This window comes from Populus alba, chromosome 15 (assembly GCF_005239225.2).
Source record: "Populus alba chromosome 15, ASM523922v2, whole genome shotgun sequence".
Lineage (NCBI taxonomy): Eukaryota > Viridiplantae > Streptophyta > Magnoliopsida > Malpighiales > Salicaceae > Populus > Populus alba.
The window spans coordinates 2860875-2883372 of record NC_133298.1 but is presented as its reverse complement, the minus strand read 5'-3'; the positions used below and the strand labels follow the sequence as shown (position 1 = coordinate 2883372).

The 22498-nt window shown below is 28.9% G+C and overlaps 1 protein-coding gene across 1 annotated transcript; it reads right to left on the bottom strand.

Annotated features, from left to right (window-relative positions):
- Positions 1–1497: 1497 nt before the first annotated feature.
- LOC118028959 (protein PHLOEM PROTEIN 2-LIKE A9) lies at positions 1498–5863 on the bottom strand. The gene is made up of 5 exons (XM_035032711.2): positions 5631–5863; positions 5472–5509; positions 3532–3580; positions 3333–3418; positions 1498–2246 (listed from the first exon to the last, which is right to left on the bottom strand). The coding sequence occupies exons 1-5, from the start codon at positions 5694–5696 to the stop codon at positions 1841–1843; spliced, it is 645 nt and encodes a 214-aa protein (XP_034888602.1). The 5' UTR covers positions 5697–5863; the 3' UTR covers positions 1498–1840.
- Positions 5864–22498: the final 16635 nt, after the last annotated feature.

Here is a 22498-nt window from a genome sequence, read left to right as displayed (position 1 = left end):
ATTAAAATAATGAGGAACAAATCTTACAAATTAAAAAGTTGAATGAGAATGAAATTGAAAAAAAATTATAATTTCATAAATTATCTCAAATAAAATAAATAATAATCAAAATAATATAGATCAAATCTAAAAAATTAAAAAAAAAATGAATAATGAAGAAATTAAAATAATAATAATCAACATTTCATAAATTATTTCAAATAAAATAAGTAACAATCAAAAGAATGAGGACCAAATTTGATAGATAAAAAATTTCAATAAAAATATGATAAGGAAAAAACAAATAGCAATTATAAAAATAAGGACCAAAGTTAATATAAAAATAAAATTTTAAGAGATGAAATTAAAAAATAAATATTCAAAACAAAATATATATAGCAATCTAAAGTTTGAGGATCAAATTTGATATAATCAGCAAATAATGACATTTCTAAATTTTTCACAACTTCCGGAAAGTGTTTTCCCCTCAAATTTTTCAAGAAAACACTTTCCTGAAAACCAAGCCAAATTTTCTTTTTACTGGAAAGTGTTTTCCATTGACCAACTTTTCTACTGGCAAACAAACACAAGAAAGTTTGGAAAGTGATTTCCCGGAAACTACTTTCCGGAAAACAAACACAGCTAAAGGGAAAACACTTTCCTGAAAACCAAGTCAAATTTTTCTTTGACTGAAATTGACTGGAAAGTATTTTCCGTTGACCAACTTTTATAATGACAAACAAACACAAAAACGTTTGGAAAATAGTTTCCCGGAAACTACTTTCCGGGAAACAAACATGGCCTAGCTATCCTTGGAAAGATGATTTAAAGAGCGGAATGTGTTTTTTTTCATTAAAAAAAACCAATTTGTTTTCCATGAAGAACTCAAAATCTAAAACAGTGCAACTCTATGATTTATCTTTCTTTCTTTTCTTTTCTTTTTCCTCTCCATGCTTTACCTTTATGTTTTTTAATTGTGCTTTTTTACTATTTTATTTACCGTTTTTATTTAGAGTAGTTGTTTCTCAGTTTTTTTTTTTTTAATCATTAGATTTTTCTATCCTAAAAACTGAACTATTTGGTTTCTATTTAGATCTTTTAATTTACAAGAATTATATTGAAACTCTAATATTTTATTTGATATTTTTTTCATCTATTTTACTGCCTTTTATCCTGAATATGCACCTGTAGAATCTACATCAAATTTTGCACATCAAATGCAGAAAATTTTGAGACCCATCCAAGATGACACGAGTACCATAAGGAAAGGAAGTGTCATTTCTGTATCCTCGTTATCTCCCTTTCTACCGCATCTCTTCGACCTGTCTTTAAAAATCCATTAATTTGTTTTAATAATAAAAAAAAGATGGTTCTTTTTTATCTACCCTATACTTCAAAATCTTAAAAAATGAACGCACATGCACGAGCAGCTTATATACTGAAATTAACAATATATATCAAACCAGAGGATTAATTTTAGGATGTTGACGTAGCATATCATAAGACAAACAGAAAAGCTCTGGAGAAAGAGTCTTAAGTCTATAGTTTTTATTCAAACCATAGCTAAATAACTAGAGTCCTAGCAGTGCATATTATAAGTTTGCCATAGTTGGGCTAACTAAGAAAATCAAAATAACTTGAAATATGACACTGACGAAAATAGATGTAATAGATAACCAGGAGATGCAATCTGGTCCACTGATCAAATCCCTGAAAAAACATTCCCACGTTACAGCAGGACTCTAAATCAGCTTCTACGTACTCCTTGAACTTGGACTCGATCGGAGGTTTTCAGATGTTGAAATAGAATTAATCGTCATGAGCTGCTATTTCCTTCCCTCTGGACTCGTCGGAAGGGTTATTAATTAGGTGGAGGATCATTAATCCCAGCTGGAATTTCCTGAACTATGGCCCCATGAATCCGTAGACCACCCTTCCATTTGTTAGTCCACACTTCATACAAGCCAAAATAGAGCGTCTCCTCGTCATTTTTAGTATTTTCATCACTTTTAAACTCAATCCGACACTTATCCGGGGGAAATTCCTTTACTTCTTCGCTTAATTTTGATAGATCTATTTCTTTGCGCTCATACTTTCCCTTCTTTCCTATCCTAGCCATCACTGTTACAGGAACTTCCCAGCCAAAGGAATCCTTTGTGTTCATGGATAACATAAAGCTAACTTCATACGCCTTCCCTTTGGTTACAGGCATTTCACCACTTACATCAAGCCAGCACACCTCCAGCAGCTCTACAGGACGACCATCCCTATATTTTGCAAAGAGCAAATAGATTCAAATTGACATAAACAAAATAGGCTCTACATTACTATAGCACCACTATTCAAAATCTGCAGATTCACGAAAGGTAGTGATACAGTTCCATCATGATGGTAAACCATTGGTCTTTAGTTTAATATACTCACCCCTAAAATTCAATCCTGTCATGTAAATAAAAAAAAAAACTTTGTTTTATGGTCTCGGCCAAAAATGAAAGGAAACAACAGAGAGAAACAATAACTAATGGATTGAATAGTAGAGAAGATGCATATAGATGCATGCACCTGGAAACAATATTAGGCCAAAGCAAATTACTTTGCATGACGTACCCAGAGATGTTAGAAATTTTACTAAATAACTAAACTGTCTGCACATGCAATTAAACAAACAACTTATATGAATGAATCAATCCATACAAATTCATCAACACAATAAATGATTTCTAGCTTGGTTAGGAAGAGAAAGAAAGCTTGATTATGGTGATTACTGTTTGGGTTATTGTTGGGTTAATTAATGGATTGAATAGTAGAGAAGAAGATAGAAGGAGAAATTTGGGGAGATTGGGTATCTAAAAGAGAAAACAAGAAAAAAAAAGAAACTAGGTGTGAACCGATCCAGCAATATAAAATATTTTTTATAAATTTAAAAGATTTTCATAAACATTTCATGATATTCAAATTATAACTATCAAAACTTTCTTTATAGAGAAGAGTTATGCATGAAAAGGATAAAGAATCTTTATAAAAAAATTAAATTGGTTCAATTCTAAAAAGACCAGATATAATTATTGTTATTTTCATATATATTATTAAATTTTGATAGTTACAACTTAAACACCATATAAATTTTCTATGATATTGATCCTCTTAAAACTTTATATATTTGTAAATTATGTATTGATTTTTTATAATGAATACATGCAAGAATATTAATTAAAAATCTTGATTGTAATTCAATGATTCTAATTTTACTTTTATTAACAAAACATTTGTAACATAACTAGATCAAGCACACCAAGATTTGTAACATAACAGCGCATAACTATTCAAGAAGAAAACAGGTATGTTATCCTCACTCTTTAGGAATACTCCAAAATTGATTCTCTTCCTGCCAGCAGATTTTAAGTTCCTTTGGTTTAAACACCCTTCTGCCACCAGTGCCCTGTGTCAAACAAGAGAATTTCGAAATTGTCATTATTAAATCGTTTCGTTTGACCCTAATCATTACATAATCATCTTAATTAATTACCATTCAAGCACTAATAATATTCTAACCTCTGAGGAGCCTTTTTCATCCTTCTTTGGCTCTCCAGGCTTCTCCTTCCTGTTAACTCCGAAAACATGCAGTATCATCATTTATAAATCTTATTTTTTACAACACATCTTAATTTGACTCCACTATGGACTTGTATTTAATAAAAAAAATGTTAAACTTAATGATGCAGTATAAACAAATATTTTATACAAAATTTTGCACACAAACACCGAAAAATTATTTCAATTCATGGAAGATCAACCATTTATCATTTGGAGGACTCATATTTTATCGATAATCAACTGACACATCAATTTGTATAAAAACAATTTTATGAAAATCATTTTTCCGAATAAGAAAATAGAAATTAAGGTTTTGAATGAAGGGTGATATGATTACTTATCCCACTCCATACCATGACAGAGTGACAAAATAATTAGCCCTCTTTCTTGCACCTTTATAGAAATCTTAATATTTGTCAAAATTTTCATGATATCACATAATTGAAGGAACTCTAAATTCAATATACAACTATTGAAAAATAAATTAAACTTTAAAAATTTGTGAATATTTTTTTTAAATGCCCTTAGGCTGTATATTTAATTGTAAATGCGCTTGACATGTCTAAAATAAATTACATAATTAACCTATAATGTTTAGTTTATCATTATATATACTACACTATACTAAATATAAAACATTTGATAAAGCATCACCACCAGTATAAAATATATTTCAATATAAAAATATTTATGTTTCGATTATATATAAAAAATTGTAAGAGATGTCCTTGTGATAATATTCAATCCATATATTTTTATGAGACCCATAAATTATTTAGGTATGATTTGAAATCTTTAATTCATACTTATTCTGCAATGAATATCACAAATGACTATAAATTTAAGTTATTATATTTATCATAGGAAGATTTTTTTTAAGTTAATTACGTTTGTTTTTTAACATATAAAATAGTACCATATATTTTTACCAAATGACTACCTGTATTTTTACAATATTCTTCGTCAAATTATCTTTGATCCATTAATACAAACATAACAATTTGACCCAAAACCCAATAGATGATCACAATGTATATTAGGATGAAATTGAAAAAAAAAACTAATTAAAAAAATATGAATCAACTAAGTTAACCGGTCTAATCTAAAATTCGTGTCAGGAGCATAATAATTAAATTAAACAAAAAAAAATATTAAAAAACTAAATTAAACAAAAAAATTTTAATTAAAATAGCTAAAAAGCATTTTTTATTTCACTATGGATTCGCAAAGTGAAAGTTGATGACTTTTAGCATAAAGTATAATTTTATAGCTAGTTTTTTTCTTCTTTTTATTGGTTGAACTTGTAGTGGACCCAAGTTGTTTTTTTTCCTAGTTTTGATCGTGATCGAGTAAAAAAAGAAGTTTTGTGAAAAAAAAATTGTGTTACTAAATATGGATTCCAACAGTAATTTGAATCAATTTGGGATGTAAAAGCTCAATGGCTCCAATTATTACTATTGAGAGTTATGTATACAAAACCCATCTCCAAGGTCAGGACCTGTGAAAGATTGTTAGTAGAGAGGATAAAGAAATCATGGAGAATGCATCGGAAAGGTCATATGCAAGGAAGAAATAGAAGATAAAGATGTGGTTAAGGTATTATTTGCTCTTCGATCACACCTCAACATATTGGCGATCTCGATTCACCTAAACAAGTATGTGATTTTATTCAATAGATCAATCTTGTCTTTTTATCACCTCAATAATAAATTTTCGCATCGCCCTTGGATGGCTGGCTGATCTATTGACATAAAATAGAATAAAGGACCTTTTTCCATTTTCTATGTGCAGATCATATACCAAAAATAAACTGATTAGTAAACAATGTTTCAACCACTGCAAAAAAAAGCATGCACATAGAAGCTTCAAATAGGAGGGAAAAAAAACCATACTCTCACCTTGCATTTCGAACATCGGGTGATCCACTACCAGCGCCCTTTAAAACATACCACACAAGAAAAATTCCAGATTGTCATATCATTAAAACATTTCATTTGCTCCCCTGATCATTACGAAATGATTATCTGAATTATTGAAGAAGTAAAAAGAATTCCGACCTTTGGAGGCGGTGGTTGAGAGCCTTCGGGAGCCCCTTTGCTTGACTTTTCGGAAGAAGTACTCATGACCTGTATGCCAAAGAGATTTCAAGGAACTATGTGGTAAAAGTTCAATACAAGAACAATAATGAGAGCTTTGTTGTTTGGGAGTATCAATTTCCACGATCTAATATTCTAAGTCAACCATTACTTTACCTATAACCTAAAAGGAATGGGATTTCTAATGTGCACGGCTCCACAGTTCATCTTCTCATGAATTATTGTAGTTGGATTGTGCAAAATTTTATATTTTTTTTCAGTTTGGTCATCAAATTTTGTTTTAAGTGATTTAATGTGTTTGAATTAAAGAGCAATTGATTCTGAATTATTATAAAAGGGTGAAATTAAAAGAGGAGGGACTGAAATGAAAACCACGACAAAAATAAGTGGTGTACCATAAGTTTTGCAAAAGATGAACTTTGATCCTTCAACTTAAAAAATCATGTAAATTTTATGATTTCGGTCCCTCAATGTTTTTCCAGTTTAATTATGGTACAAAAATTTATTTTTGTTATTTTTTTTATCCCTGATTTAGAGAGAAGAGAGAGGTCACTAAATTTCACTGGTATAGAGAGAAATAAGTCATTGACATTGATTTAAGCCATCAAAATTGATGATATTTGTGTTAAATTGTTCATTTTGATTAGTAGAGTTCATATCACGTGTTTTTGTTTTTGTTTTTTTACCTTTAAAGTTTATGGATAAAACATATTTGAGTCTGTGTTAAATTTTGATTTCAGGTTGGTTTCGTTTTCTGAAGTGGTTTTTTTTTTGGTTTTTTGAAGTCATGGATAATGTTATCATCGTTTCAAAAGTGTTTTGGGTTAAAAAATAAGTTAAAAATAGATTTTTAGATCAAAAGAGCTTAAACCTAGAATTTTTGATCACCACAGTATATGCAACCTGCATAACATTTTTTTATAAATTTAATATGTTTATCTATTTTTATTATCTTTTGATTAAATAAAAAATATTTTAATAAAAACAAAATTAGAAAATGTGATCAGAAAAAATATCTTGTCTTACTAGATTAAATATCTTAATCTGTATTTGTCTTTTGATTTTCAAGTTTTAATATTTAGATGTCATTAATAATAATTTATTTATTTATTAGTACATGTAGTTTTGGGTTTATTTAATTATATATATATACAACACTTTATGATTTGCAATTAAATTTTTAAAGAAGTAAGGGCTTGACCATGTTGAACTTACTTTTAATGCCTTAACATTCAATCATGAATAACTAGCAGGCATTCATTTCTCCACCGGCCTATCTGTCCATCTATTAAATAACTTAGGAGCCAGCTGGAGCTGAGAACTGGTTTGAAGTCAGGGCTTGACCATGTTTAACTTACTTTTAATGCTTTACATTCATTTCTCCACGGCTTCTCTCCATCTACTGAAAAATAATTTATGGCGTAGAAGTGGTTGTTTTTTTTTATTGGATGAATATATTAAAATATTTTTTTTATTTTTTAAAAATTATTTTTGATATGAATACATAAAAAATAATTTGAAAATACTAAAAAATATATTATTAATTTGAAGTAAAGAAAAAAAAAATTCAGATTTTATAAAAAATATTTTTTAAGACGTAAAAATAAAATGTTTTTTCAAGAAGTTGTAATAGGAAGCAGGAAATCGATATTTTCATAACAAAAGCTGTACCGTTCTTTGAAAGCTTACGAACTCCTTAGAGTGGATGGTACATTTCCCTAATGAATTTTAAATTCATTTCATCTCTGAAACCACCTTAGGAGTTTGATAGCCGTAATAAATATGGAAATCGGGGAGAGTGCCTCATTTATGGCACATGGTTGGCCCTAGGAGGCCTCGCAGCTGCTCGCAAGAGCTAGAGTAATTGTGCGGCTATAGGCAAAGATGTTAATTTTCTTCTTTTTCTTGTTTTTTTTTGTTTTTTTTAACGTGAATATCCTGACCAGTTTGTGTATATCTCGACTAATTTTAGGAGCTCTAAAGTTAACGACCATGTAAAACTCTAGTGTCTCCAAAATTTATGAGACTTGAACTAATAACTAGTACCTTTCAAGGTTTGTTAATTTTCTTCTTAACAAGCTATATTGAACCTGGTTGAGTTCATGGTCTAGGTCACGAGTTTTAATTTTTTTTTTAAAAAAAGGTTGAATATAAATTTAGGGAAAAAATAATATTGAACTCGGTTTAAATTTATTGTATGGTCACAAGTTTTTTTTAAAGGTTGAATATAAATTTAAGAGAAAACAATATTGAACCTGATTGGATTCATGGTCCGAATCATGAGTTTAACGAGTTGAGCCCATAACACACTGGACAATTTATTTTATATATATATTTTTTTGTATCTGTTTTTAAAATTTTTATTTAAGAGAATATCCCTCATATGTGATTTTTTTTCTTATTCAACATTTTTAGATAAAGAATGGTTTTTTTATTGTGTTGTGTGTGTTTACTTTTTTGAATTTTTTTTATGGTTGAATTTAAATTTATGGAAAAAAAAAGTTATTAAACTAAGTTAAGTTCATGGTCCGAGTCATGAATTTAATTTTTTTAAAAAAATTTAAGGGAAATAATATTAATCTCAATTGAGTTCATAATTCGGGTCATGAGTTTATTTTTTTTCAAAGGTCGAATATAAATTTAAAAGAAAACAATATTGAACCCGGTTGAGTTCATGGTTTGGGTTAACAGATTTAACGAGTTAAGCCACAACAACCGGATATTTGTTTTTTCTGATATTGTATTTTTTACTGGTATTTTTTTAAAATATATTTTTTTAAATGATTTTTAAATTCATGTTTCAAATAACATCTCTCATCTATGATTTATTTTGCTTAATTAATATTTTTTTTTGGATAGAGATTGTTTTTTTATGGTGTTGTATGTATTTAATTTTTGAAAACATTATTCTGATTTATCTATATTTTTTTTATCTTTTTTTAATCCAAGGAATTTATTTTTTAAAAAAGAAAAACTATTTATGCTCGGAAAACATTTTTAATATATGTAACCTTGCATAATATGTTTTCTTTTAACTTTTATTTTATTTAATCAATTTAATATGTGCGTCTATTTTTAATATCATTTGATTGAATAAAAGAATTAATTTTAATAAATAAATTTAAAAAACAAAACCAAGTAAATTGTTTCATTTATTAAGACATTCAATTTTTTCATTTTTCATTTTTAGTTATTGTTAATACTTTTTTCCCGTTTATTAACTCACATAGTTCTCAATTTATTTAATTATATATATAAACTTTTCATTTTACACTCTAATTTTTTTATGTACAAAAAACGCATCAAAAAAAGCTTGCATGTACAATTTTTTTTTGTAAGAGAAAAAAAATATCTTGTAACAACCCCAAATATAATCTCAAATTATATTACATATATTCATAGTTACCAAATCTTTATATATATATATATATATATATATATTATATATATATATATTATATATATATATTGCTGAAATTTTGGCAGAATCTTCTTTGTATTATTTTAATACCAAGTTATTAACTCAATATTTTTCAACCAATAAAAATAAATCATAATTTTCATCCTATCATCTGGACATTTAAAACTCAACCATAATATCAACTTCTCATTTCCATATTCTATAGAAAAATTACTTAAAACTTAATTAATTCATAACATGCATCAATTTATTTTTTTAGAGGTAATTGTGCCTCAAAAATATATATAAAACCAACTGTAATTCAACTTAATAATAAGACAATATCATAAATTATATCATACATAAGTATTAAGTTAAATATTACAATTCTTAAAAATATTAAAAGTGTATTACAAAAAAAAAATATTAATTCTTCAAATTACATTAATTACTTAACAAAATTATATGTACATGTATCTACTTTTTCAGTTTGAGAGTGCGATGTATCTAAAAATTATAATCACATTAAGCATGATCAAAATTGCACATTTTGATAAATAATTGATTAAAGGACTAACTTTTCATGTGCATTAAAGCAATTCCCAAAATCATTAATTGAAATATTCCTATCTCTAGTAATTTAATGATTTCATTAAATGTTTAATACAATTTCTAGATAGAAATAAATTTATGAATACCAAAGTGCCTTCTAACAATCCCACAATATTTAACTTCAATTTAAATCGATTAAATTTATAATTTAATCCATTATACAAGTATTTATCCCATTAACCAAGATGTTAATTCCTCTTTAACTTGCCCATTTGTTAGGACATTATTCCCTTTAACCAATAAATAATCTTTTTAACTCGTTCATTCAACAAGACATTATTTCTATAACAAGGAATTAATCTTCTCAACTTGCCTATATTCAACATGGCAAATTCTTTTCGATAAACTAGGAAGTAATTTTTTTTTTTCAACTTGCTCATTCAACAAGGCATTATTATTTCAACATGACATTATTTCATTAACCAGTAAATAATTTTCTCAACTTTGCCCATTCAACAAGGCATTATTATTCAACATGACATTATTTTCATTAACCAGTAAATAATTTTCTCAACTTGCCCATTCCAACAAGGGCATTTATCTACCTCATTTTTTATTTCATAACTTTATAATAAATTTACAATTTACAAAATTCCTTCAATAAGCTATTATATTATCTCAAGGTGTAGAATACCTACTAGTGTCTGTGTGCACAAAAAGGTTTCTTATTATTGATTAGGTCCTACAACTTTCTCTGTACCAACACAATTTAGTATGTTTCTTATTTATTCACTTGAACGGTTTCAATTTCTAATACTAATTACATATTTCTTGATTAAATTCAACACCTTAGTTAAGTTTGATTAAACTTTTAATTCAAGAGGATGAAAACCTCCTTTTAATTAGTTTTTCCTTTACAAAAAAAATCATTATTCAATTAACCTATCAAACATCAAACTATCTACAATTTTCATGATTTCTCATGATTTTTATCAAAACTCAATTGTCCCCCAGTTTCTTCTTTTTTCTTAGTCGAAATTCACCTAAAAGAAGAAAGTGAGGATTTTTCTTCTCTCTTTTGAAAAATTCTTACTTATTTCATCTATTAACACCTATAAACCTACATTTTCCAAACTACTACTACCGTAAAACTTTAAGTCTCTCAAATCTTCCTCTTTTTATCTTGAAGCCTCTAATAAAAGGGGGAAAGGAATTTTTTGTTTTTTCTATTAAAGATTAAACACTTAATTCATAAATTCATACTTTCTAACATGGTTCAATCATAATTTGCATTATTCTGATAATTAATATTACAACAACCAATTTTCTACATCTTTTTTTTTTCGAGATACATTGAAAATTTTTAGTAATTGTTTTTATACAGGTTCCACCAAATTTTTTATCAAAAATTTCATTTTAGAGTCTCCCTTTATCGGGAGGTCTAAGTTATCAACAAAGTTCGATCAAGAGTGCAATAGAATAATGGAAAGCTTTAGACAAGAAAGCACAAGGCTAAAAGATGATGGTATGGAAAAGTTAAATAATAGGGAAAATTTTTTGATTGATTTCAGATGGGAGACACAAAGATATTTATAAGCCAAGTTCAAAAGTTTTTTAGCTTATTTTTAATATGATATTCATGTTGAAATGAGTAAATCTTTTCAAGTGACTGTAATTATTGAAAGTTGCCCAAACCATCTTTCAAAAGATTTCCAAGAACAAAATGAGAGTTTAAAGACCTTATTTTGAAATTTAAGAATAAAAAATGATAATAAGTTGTTTGAGAGATGAGCCAATTTTTCTGGTATGGCCTCCAAAGAAAAAATTATAGAACTAGTGGCAAAGTTTCCATAATAAATCAAAATTAAAAAAGCTTTTGTATGAAAAAGGGAAATAAATTCTAAGAAGCTCAATGGAAAATGTTTTTTTACTTGCCATCAAGACTAAAAAACTTAGTCGAAGGATCATAGTAATATGACTAAGAAGGAAATCCCTAAAAAACAAGAAGGACTATTATGCTTTATTTTATAATAAGACTAGACATTTGGCCGGGAATTGTAGAAATAGAGCCAACAAGAAATTTATCCTAAAAAAGAAAAAGACTGCTCACGCAATATTACAAAGTTGATCACTCACTAAAAGAAGTTTCAAATGATTTTTTTTTTTTTATTTTGTTTCAAATTAACATAGGTTAACAAATCCTAATTAGTGTGGGTTTTACATTAGTGCATAAAAACATATATGGTGCGAAGAAAATAATATTTTTACTTACAAAGAAATGATGGAAAACACTTATACATGAAAAAATCATCAAACCTCTAAAAAGGCGTCTCTTAGGTTTGGGAAGTTCATACTAAAAGAAGACTTTCAAAAAACGCTTCTCACTCTCAACAGATACTATTTCAAATGATGGCATTAAAGGATAGTATTTAAAGCTCATTTTAGATGGAAAAATTAATTTAAAACATCTTAAGAATGACAAGTTATACTCTCTAAAAATAGTAAATGTTTGTACAAATGAGGTTTCTAATGATGGCCTCTTTAAAAATAAATATAATGACCATTAAACCAAGGATAATAATAATAATAAATAATATAATAATAATATGAACGATGAACGACCTATGAATATCTCATCTTCTACTTGTCCATGTCTTGTGAATATGAGTACAATGACAAATTAAGAACATAGAATTATAATTCTATCACAAGTTAATTAACCTTATAATTATAAACCAAGTATGATTTTGAAAAAAAATCATAAGTGTAAAAAGTTTGTATAAGAAAAAATTCACAAACTTCTTTTCAATAATTAAAAGAAGTGTGAACTCTAGATTTAATTTCAACTTTAGATATCAGTGATTTAAAGTTTATGAAAGATTAAGGTGGAAAAGACATATTATTTTACCTTTTATAGATGATTGCATAAAATATTGTTGTACCTATTTGCTTGAAATAAAGATAAGGGTTATTAAATGTTTACAATTATAAAAATAAACTTAAAATCCAACTAAATAAAATGATAAAAGAAATAAAAAGTGATAGATGTGGAGTATAACGAAACACTTTTTTGTTAATTGTATTCTAAAATAGTAATTATAACATGAATCTATTACTATCTTATTCACATTGATAAAATGACATTGTGGACGTAAGAACTAAAATTTAAAAGAAATGAATGAAATGCCATGTTGAGAAGTTTTGAGAGCATCCTTCAAAACTTGTGGGGGGAGGCCAACTCTAATGCTAATTATATACTTAAACAAAGTACCACAAAAAATAAAATAAAAAAGACATCTTATGAGTTATGGAAAATTTATAAGACTTTCATATAAATGCTTAAAATGTAAGGGAGTCTTGAAATGATGGTCAATACCTGATCCTAAAAAGATCAAGACTAGGACCTAAAAATCTATGAATTATGTTAGATAATTCTTTAAGTAAATTGGGGGGTTATTAAAATTTTTTTGTTTTAATTAATATTTTTGATGTTTTTTAAATATTTTAATTTGCTGATAATTAAAAATAATTTTTTTAAATATAAAAAATATTATTTTAATATAATATTAAATAAAACATATTTTAAAAACCCAATCATTACCTTATATTTTTATATCTTATGCATCCCTAAAATCAATGTGTGTTTTTAGAATGATGTGCACATTGAAATCTTTAAAAGCGATTTGAAAATTCTCACGAACGCACTACATGTCAATTTCGTCAGGCTAAGCGATGGAAATTCCACATGCCACCTGTCGGCTCTGTCTTGCGAATAACCCTGAAGAAAAAGGTCGACCCGGTTTTAATCGTGTTAAAATACGGTCATCAATATTGTTTGATTTATATTATATAAATTATCTTGTTGGTTGCTAACACTTGTGCAGACCACAACACACCTTGAATTTTTTTTTCAATTATAAACGAATTTTTTAATAGATTTGTATAATTTTTAGATATCGTTAATAATTATATAGTTTATTTATTAGTAATTTAGTTTTGGGTTTATTTTAATTAGATATATACATAAGCTTTATGATTTGCAATTAAATTTTTTTAAAGAAGTAAGGGCTTGACCATGTTGAACTTACTTTTAATGCTATAACATTCAATTCATGAATAACTAGCAGGCATTTCATTTCTCCACCGGCCTAATTGTTCCATCTATTAAATTTTTTAAAGAAGTAAGGGCTTGACCATGTTGAAGCTTACTTTTAATGCTTTAACATTCAATCATGAATAACTAGCAGGCATTCATTTCTCCACCGGCCTAATCTGTCCATCTATTAAATTTTTTAAAGAAGTCACGAGGCTTGACCATGTTGAACTTACTTTTAATGGCTTTAATCATTCAATCCTGAATAACTAGCCAGGCATTCATTTCTCACGGGCGTATTTGTATCTGATCCATTATCTATAATTTGAAATAACTAAAAAATTTATTAATTTGAAGTAAAGAATTTTTTTAAAAACTTTTTAAAAAACATTTTTAAAACGTAAAAATAAAATGTTTTTCAAGAAGTTGTAATAGGAAGCAGGAAATCGATATTTTTCATAACAAAAGCTGTACCGTTCTTTGAAAGCTTACGAACTCCTGAGAGTGGATGGTACATTTCCTAGTAAATTTCAGTTTTTTTTTTTTTTTTAATTTTTTTTTGTGAGTAATAAATAGGAGAAATATTGTTCCAGTACAGTATGGAAATCAGGGGAATGTGCTTCATTTGTGGAACATGGTTGGCCGTAGGGAGGCCGTAAGCAGGGCTGCTCGCGCAGAGCAAAGAGTAATTGTGTGACTATATCGAGCGAAAGACGTTAATTAATTATTTATTTATTAAAGTAGATATTTTGTATATAAGTATTGATTAATTTTATAAAATTTTAAAATTAATATTATTATATATAGTTTTATTAATCATAAAGATTTTATAAAACATAAACTGATAACTTTTAAAAATAAATTCAAAATCTAATTAGTTAAGCTGCAATCGCTCGCTCATGATATGTTAATTCTTTCTTTTCTTTTTTTTTTGATAACCGAGGTGGTCCGGGTTAGCTTGCGCGCACCACAACTAATCCCCGCTCACTGAACATCCTACAAGCCAGTGAGCAGGTAAGTGTACACCACGGGGGTGAGCAGGGGTAATCTCTTGAAGGTTCGAACCCGGGACGTCGCACAAGGATTGAACTGCAGTTTATCGCACAGCAAGCTAAGCCCTCAAGATGTATGTGTAATTGTCTCTGGGTGTGTTAACATTTAGAAAGATGGAGAGTAGTGAGGGTGGGGAGAGATCTGTCTAGTATAGAGGGATAAGTTCTATATATGTTCTAGCCTGTCAAGAAAATGGCTCATAATTCTTGAACATTAATCCTTTTCGCTATCACCGAGCGGCGAGCAGATAATCAATTCAACATTTGGAAGATGGGTGATTTTCCGACCCAGCAGGGTAACTTTCTGAAATTAATTTAGTGAGGAAATCACTTGAATCAAAACCTTATGCCCATGATGCTTATTGATGAAGGAAATCACTGGTGTTTTCATGCAAAAAATGCATGCTACATCACAAAGCAACAGAAATATCTTTCCAATGTGGGCTCTGGCAGAATACCAGAGGCATGTTCCATTGCCCTTCCAAGTGAATTCTAAAGAACTCAACAGTAAATTGTGATTCAACGTCATTGTTTTTAATACAAATAGAAATAGGGATGTGAGTCCTATATCAGATTTTTCTCATAGGAAATTATAAAGGTTTTTGGTATAATAGTTGCTTTTCGTAACAGGATGCTTCTGTTTCTGGAGTTTAAAGTTACAGATGGCAGCATCGTAATATCAGCAAACCTATTTACCTATAATTAAAAGACAATTATAAAAGACATGGGATTTTCAATGTGTTGGTGTGCACTGTTAATCATCTCATGTATTATTTGTGGATGGAAGTGCAAAATTTTTACTTTTTTAATTTGATTCTCAAGTTTTTTTTTTTCCAACTATTTCATCTTAATTGAAGAACCATTGATTTTGATTTCTTAAGAAAGGGTGTGGTTGAAAGAAGAGAGACCATGAGTGAAAAAGACGGCAAACATGGGTGACAAGGTCATAAGGTTTTTGAAACGAGTAACTTTGATTCCTTAAACTTTAGAAATTTTCGCAAATTAATACAATTTTTGGTACTCTGTGCCTATTGTTACAATATTTTTCAAACTTCTCGAATTATGATACAAAAGTTAAGGTTTTTTTTGTTATTTTGTAGTCCCTAGTTGAGAGAGGAGAGGGATAGGCTGCTTGGAATCCAACGGTAGAGAGTGAAACACGTGATTGAACACCGATTTAGGACACCAAAATAGAACGATATTTGTGTCAAATTGTTCATTTTGACGAGGGGAGTTCATGATAGGTGTTTTTGCCTTCGTCACATAGGCTTGTTACTAAGTCTTTAAATTCCCCATCGAAGACCACGAAACATATACAAAGTAAAATCTTCTAGCGAAACTAGCCAGGCCAGCAGCGACCAACTCATCAAATTAATGCCTTGGCTTTTTATAAACTTAGTATCCAAAACCATCATCTTGTCGAAGATCTGAATGCAAGGTTTGATAGTCAAAAACAAGATGGATAACATCTTTGGAGAGTGAAGAAAGTAGGTGCACTTAATGAGTTGGTCCTATTGTTTCCACTGAAGAAAAGAGTGATTTTACCTAAAGAGAAGTATCATCGCAAGCAAACACATGTGGAGGAGGACCAAGAGTGAGCCATCAACAAACTATTTTTATACCAAGTTGAAATAATAGAAGGCTTGACTTATCTCTTAGCCACCTTTCTATTTTATATACAGAGGCAGTACACGATTGTAATTGTAGAAACTATAACACTAGAGTAATCATATAGTATTTCCTATATATATACACACACACATTCTATAATAATTATAAAAATAAAAAAGGGTATTCAAAATATTTGAGGTCTCCTTGGACTTTGAGCTATATTATAGTAGTTACTCGACACTACTATAAGAGTATAGTGATGCCAATTGAATGTCCAACTTAAAAGATTCAAATCCACTAGTGGATATATCTTCATACCAGTGGAGTAGATGTGTTATGAAAATCCCTTAAGTTAACGTGTATTATAAGATACATGATGAAATTAGAGTTTATGTTTCTTGATAAAATTGGAGAGGAAGCCGAGTGACTTTGAAGTTCTTAAAAAGGATATTTCACGTTGGGCCAAAACCAGTGCCGACAATTTATGCCCGTTGTAATAGTCATTCATAACTGGAAGAGTGCGAAGTAGTATGTATAACAATAATTTAGACATATAAGTTTTAGACATAATATCGTTAAACAAACACTTGCTCTCAAATAGAATCATTTCCATTGACTATGTAAAGTCAAAGGAAATTATTGCTGATCTGCTAACCAAAGTTCATCAAGAGGGATTATGTATAGTTCATTGAGGGGAATGAGCCTTCAAAATTTTAAAAAATAAAAGGATTTTGTCGCACGTGTGCGGCGTCACGACGATCATCCACTCTCAAGTAGGTTATATATCTAACAAAATGGGGAGACCAAAGGGATTCTTGTCTTTTTATCATTGGAAGAAGGATGAGAGTCGCCATTTAGTGTTTTGGTTACTAGGAACCCTAACTAGTCTAAGATTGGGTACGAGGATGTTGCGTAAAAGAAAGGTATTAGCACCCTCAACTACACTCTACCTAAGGTAGTTTAGCATTGTTTATTATCTGATGTAGCTAAGGTCTTATTGAGTTTTCTAGTTATTGGTCTATTTATGATTTAAAAAAAGTTTTTCCTCGGTAAAGGAATCCCTATCTTTATCGAGTAAAAATCTAATTATTCTAATGTCAATCAAAGAAACTAATTTAAATTTAGGAGTACATCTTACGTATAAGTTTCGTAATCCTAAATATTAAAAGAAAACAAAATAATTTTTTTTGAAATGTTGGCCTAGTTCTCATGACTTAATAAACTGGTTATTAAAACCATAATGCATGCTAAAAATTTTTATTGTATGAAAATACAATATGAATTTTTTTTAGACATTGGCCGTATGTATAGAAAACAAACCCTTTTGTTTTTCTAACATTTTTTATATTATTGCAAACATTTTAATGAAACCGGGTATTTTAATATTTCACTCTTACATTGGCCTAAAAGTTTTTTTTATTTTTATTTTCAAATTGAGCAAAACCCATCCTAGCCATTTTGGTCATAGGCTGGCGTTGTTTGGGCCCAATGCATAAGGTAAAAAGTTCTCAACTGTTCACATGCTACGTGAACAGTGGAGAGTGAATTACAATTAACTCCCCACTGTTCATTAGCCAAAACATGGAGATTGCGAGGGGTGGGGGAATAAAGCAGCAGAAGAAGATGATGGGAGGTGGCTAACTAGGCGGTGGCCTTGATGGTACTGGAGTTGACGGTGGCTGGGAAGCCCTGTTTTTCTTCCCTTGCGGTTGTCATCCATCTTTTGTTCTTTTTCTTTCATTCTTCTTCCCTTCTCTTCCTTTATTCTCCTTTGTTTTTCTTCCCTTTCGTTTGTCTTCTATTTCAATCTTCTTTGTAATATTTTTTTCTCTCTCGAACCCTCTCTTCCTTGTCAATCTCCCCCCTTTATGTAATCTTTCTCTCTAATCGTTGCTTCCTCTATGTTTGTCTCTTCTATCTATACTTTCCCCTATTTTTTTTTTTAAATTTTTTCCTTTGTTCCCCCTGGTTGAACAGGGTATTTATAGGATAGGGGAAGCGGGAGCTACCCTACCTTTGTCCAATCCTGGAGACAGGGTAGGGCGTCTCAAGCGGCCTCTGTACAGTCGCCTCAACTATCCGCAGGGCTCCCCTATCTAATCTTTATCATGGCGGCAGATGAGAGGCGTGAGTTGTGTTAGGATTTGTGCAAGTGGGGAGGGAGATAGTGGCGTTGCAGGGAAGAGAAACTTCTTCTTCCCCTGTCCCTGCATGTCCAGGGGGAAAAGAAGCACAATGCCATCCAAAACAACATTGTTTCATGTTTTTTTTTTCAGGGCATGAAATGATGTTATTTTGCCCAAAACACGCCGTTTCATTTAAAAGGAAAGGTGTAAAGATGCATGTGTCAATTTTTTGAATCAGTCTCAATTTGCAGGCTTTTTCCATTTTGATTCTTTGATTTTGAATTTCTTCAATCAAGTCCCTAATTGACCATCAAACTTCAATATTTATAGAATTAAGCCCCTGATTTAACTAGATCAACTCTGAAAGATTGTAACTTGACCCTAAAACTTTAATTAATTTCTTCCAATTAAAACCCAAATTGACTTTAAAATCATTTTTTCTGGCTAACAAACCCTCCATAAACTCAATTAAACCTTTAATAAAATTTAATTGAGTCCATAAACATTTGATTTTGGACTTTTTTTTCTCAAATTAAATTTTCTTTGTTAATAAAGCTCTCATCAATCAACGATATACTGTCAAATTTCAATATTTGTATTTTTGAACCTCCTCAACCAATTTCCATCCATTTTTCGAGCGCTTTGTAATATTTTTCTCACTATTATTATTTTTTTTATTTTCTTCTGAATATATTTCTTTGACTTTTTTTTGTATTTTCTCATTTTTTATGTGGGACCCAAAAATGAATAATAACAAGATGTAATGATGGTAACTATACCTAATTGTTGTGAGATTCCAAGATCCAGGTTCATATGAAAAATAAGTCATATAACATTATTAGTGGCATTTAAAATTATTATTGCATATCTATTCTTATGATAAAAGTGGTCCAAGCTTCAATGTGATAAAGAATGAGTTGTGTTAATGATTTTCATGTCTTAGTATACCAAGTGAAAGTATAGTAAAATGCTCTTAATGAAATATCAACTATGTTGGTGTCGATGGGTTTCGGTTTTAAGAGAGAAGTTCAATGGTGGTGATTTTGGTATTCAATTATGTAATTTTCTTAAGAATTTAATTATGTCAGTGATATGCAATAATCACCAATGTATTTACCAAATGATTATTAAATCGGTAATATACCATAATCACTGATGGAATTACTAACAGAATTAATGCCTGTATTTTTTTTTTGTTTGGCATTATAATTTCATATGTAAATCCATCGGTGATTATATTCCGATGGATTGATCGATGAAATAAAAATCATCGATTATATGTTTTCCGACATGTTTCTATTTGTAATTTCATTAGTAATTTTTGATACCAATTCAAAACACAGAAGGAATATTTCATCTGTGATCTGCAATTTTATTTTATTTTTTTTAGAAATTGGCTTTTGTTTCTCCCTTCCTAAAACTAATATTTGTGTTTTCATTTAATCAAAATATCCCAACGGAGTAAAAATAAAAGAGAATATATTTATAAAAAATTGTTCACCTCTTGTTTTTTTTTTTAACAATTTTTGTCAATGACAAAAATATCTTCCACAACTAAAAAATCAACGAATACAAATAGAATCACCAATGATTTTACAGTGATATTTACCAACAGAATTTATTTCATCACTAACCTTGTCAGTATATACCGATAGAAACATTCCATCAGTATATACCTAGGGAATCCCAGTCAGAATATAAAGAATTTTAAAAATAAAGTAGTGCGATGACGTATATGTTTTTGTGGATGATTTTAATGATGAAATTACAATGGGATTCAAACCTAGATGTCCGACAGTGACATGTTTATTATACCAACAGAATTGCTAACAAGTTGACAGACAAAATTATTTTGTCGATAATTCCATGAGTAATATTTAATATATAACTTGGCTATCGATCCTCCCCTATTTCTTCTTCTTCTTCCCCTTTATATCTAAAACAAACCTCCTCACTGCTCATAATCAAGATTTAATTGCAATAGTATCTTATTGCAAACATTTTTTTATACTAAAAGAGGAGTAATAAAACTTTAAGAACAAAAAGATTATCTTTAACAACAAAAGTTTTTAGCTTAATAAAATGTTAACTGCTTCAATAAGTAGTGTTGTTTAAATAATATATATGATTGGTATCGATGCTAGGATTGTATTTCAATCTCTTTTAATTTTAAAATATGTATATAATATATACACTACAATCTTTATATATTCTTATTTTTGATTGTATGTTTATGATGTATAAATTTATATGCTTAGAAATTGAACTTGCATAAATACTAGTCTAATTGTTGAATTTCTTAAAATTAGTATTCACTTGTTATAATAAACTAAGCAATTAAAGCTTATTAGTGTATTTTTTAATTATTTTATTACTCTACGCGTGTATTTATGGGAAAAGAAGCAAAAATAGCGAAGTTATTTATAGAAATTTTTGCACGTGAGGCCCTCTTTGTTTTAATTATTTGATATCCTAGCTAAAAGTTAAATTTCCAAGTTTAACCCCTTGAAAGTGCCCTATTTATGAATTTACCAATTAAGCAATAATGTTTTGCATCCCCCCCCCCTCTCTCTATATATAGATATAAAAAGAAGTTTGAAGTTTTTTTTTCTTATTTTATTTACCTGTATCAAGAGTTTGAAATAATGTTAGTTTGTTGTGTCCATTCTATATCGTCAAAATATAAATATTTTTATTTTTGTAATAAACAAATATGACAGAGTGATTACTGAAATATTCAATACTAAGTTTTTTTTACATTGTTAACCAAGTCAAACTATACCTCTAAAAAATTAAGTCTTGCTATTGTTTTTTTTTTTTTTTGTTTCCCCTTCATATGGGGTGCTCATGAGGAAGCCTAAAAGTTTGACACCCACCCGATTTCAATTTATTGACATTAGAGAAAACAAAATAACTTTATTTCAAAATTTTAGTCAAACTATTCTCCTAAAAAAATATATCTTATGGTACATCTCGTCCTGTATAAAAGGAAAAAAATTGGTGGTGGTTTAAGAACAAAAAAGCAAGATTAGGGAAAAGACAAGGAAAAGTTTTTGCCACCCACCCTATACAACCTTAGCACATATGAGCTAATATTCTCACTGAGAAGCATTATGGTATTTTACCATTAGTTTGTTATAGTGTTGTGGCCTAATAAGTGAAGAATTTTGAGACAGTGATTTGCAAGAAACGGAATTCTTGAATTATTCTTTTGCTGTACACATGTATATATAGCAGGGAAATTATGCAGCAAGAAAAGATAATCTTACACATAATTTCTCCCATGAATCTTGCTAAGATCATATACTAATAATACAAACATATATAAACAAGGTAATATATAAGCTGTATTAGGCAATGACATAAAGGTCGAATATCTGCAATATCTTCTTCCTCAATATCTGTTGTCGTATCGCTGATTCTGCCTTAACGCCTGCAGTATATCTGCAGTATCTTCAATAATAAGATATGTTAGGATTCTTTAAAGCTACTTCTGAAAAGGTGTGGGTTTTGTCCTTAATTCATAGTGAGATATTTCTCAGTTCTAATAGAGATATGTGTTTAAGACATGTGTGAACATTTATTCTTGTACTGTTTGTCTCTTGGTAGGTGAGGGTCAAGGGCCTTGATCTATTATTAGAGGATTAGAGTGGTTAAGATGGCCACCATCCTAATAATTGATTTGTTCGATTTCAAATCTATTTGTTTTTATATTTTAAAAAAATTTAATTATTTTATTTTTTAATTTTAAATTAATATTTTTTTAGTATTTTCAGATCATTTTGATGCGCTGATGTTAAAAATAATTTTTTAAAAATAAAAAAAATATTATTTTAATACATTTCAAAGTAAAAAATACTTTAAAAAATAATTACAACAATATAACCAAACATTGCATAGTGTAATTTATGAAAGTGGGATAAGGTTATCGTCATTTAATATCTATTATCTTATATTCATTTTTCTATTAATCAAAGCAAATTTATTCTCCTTCA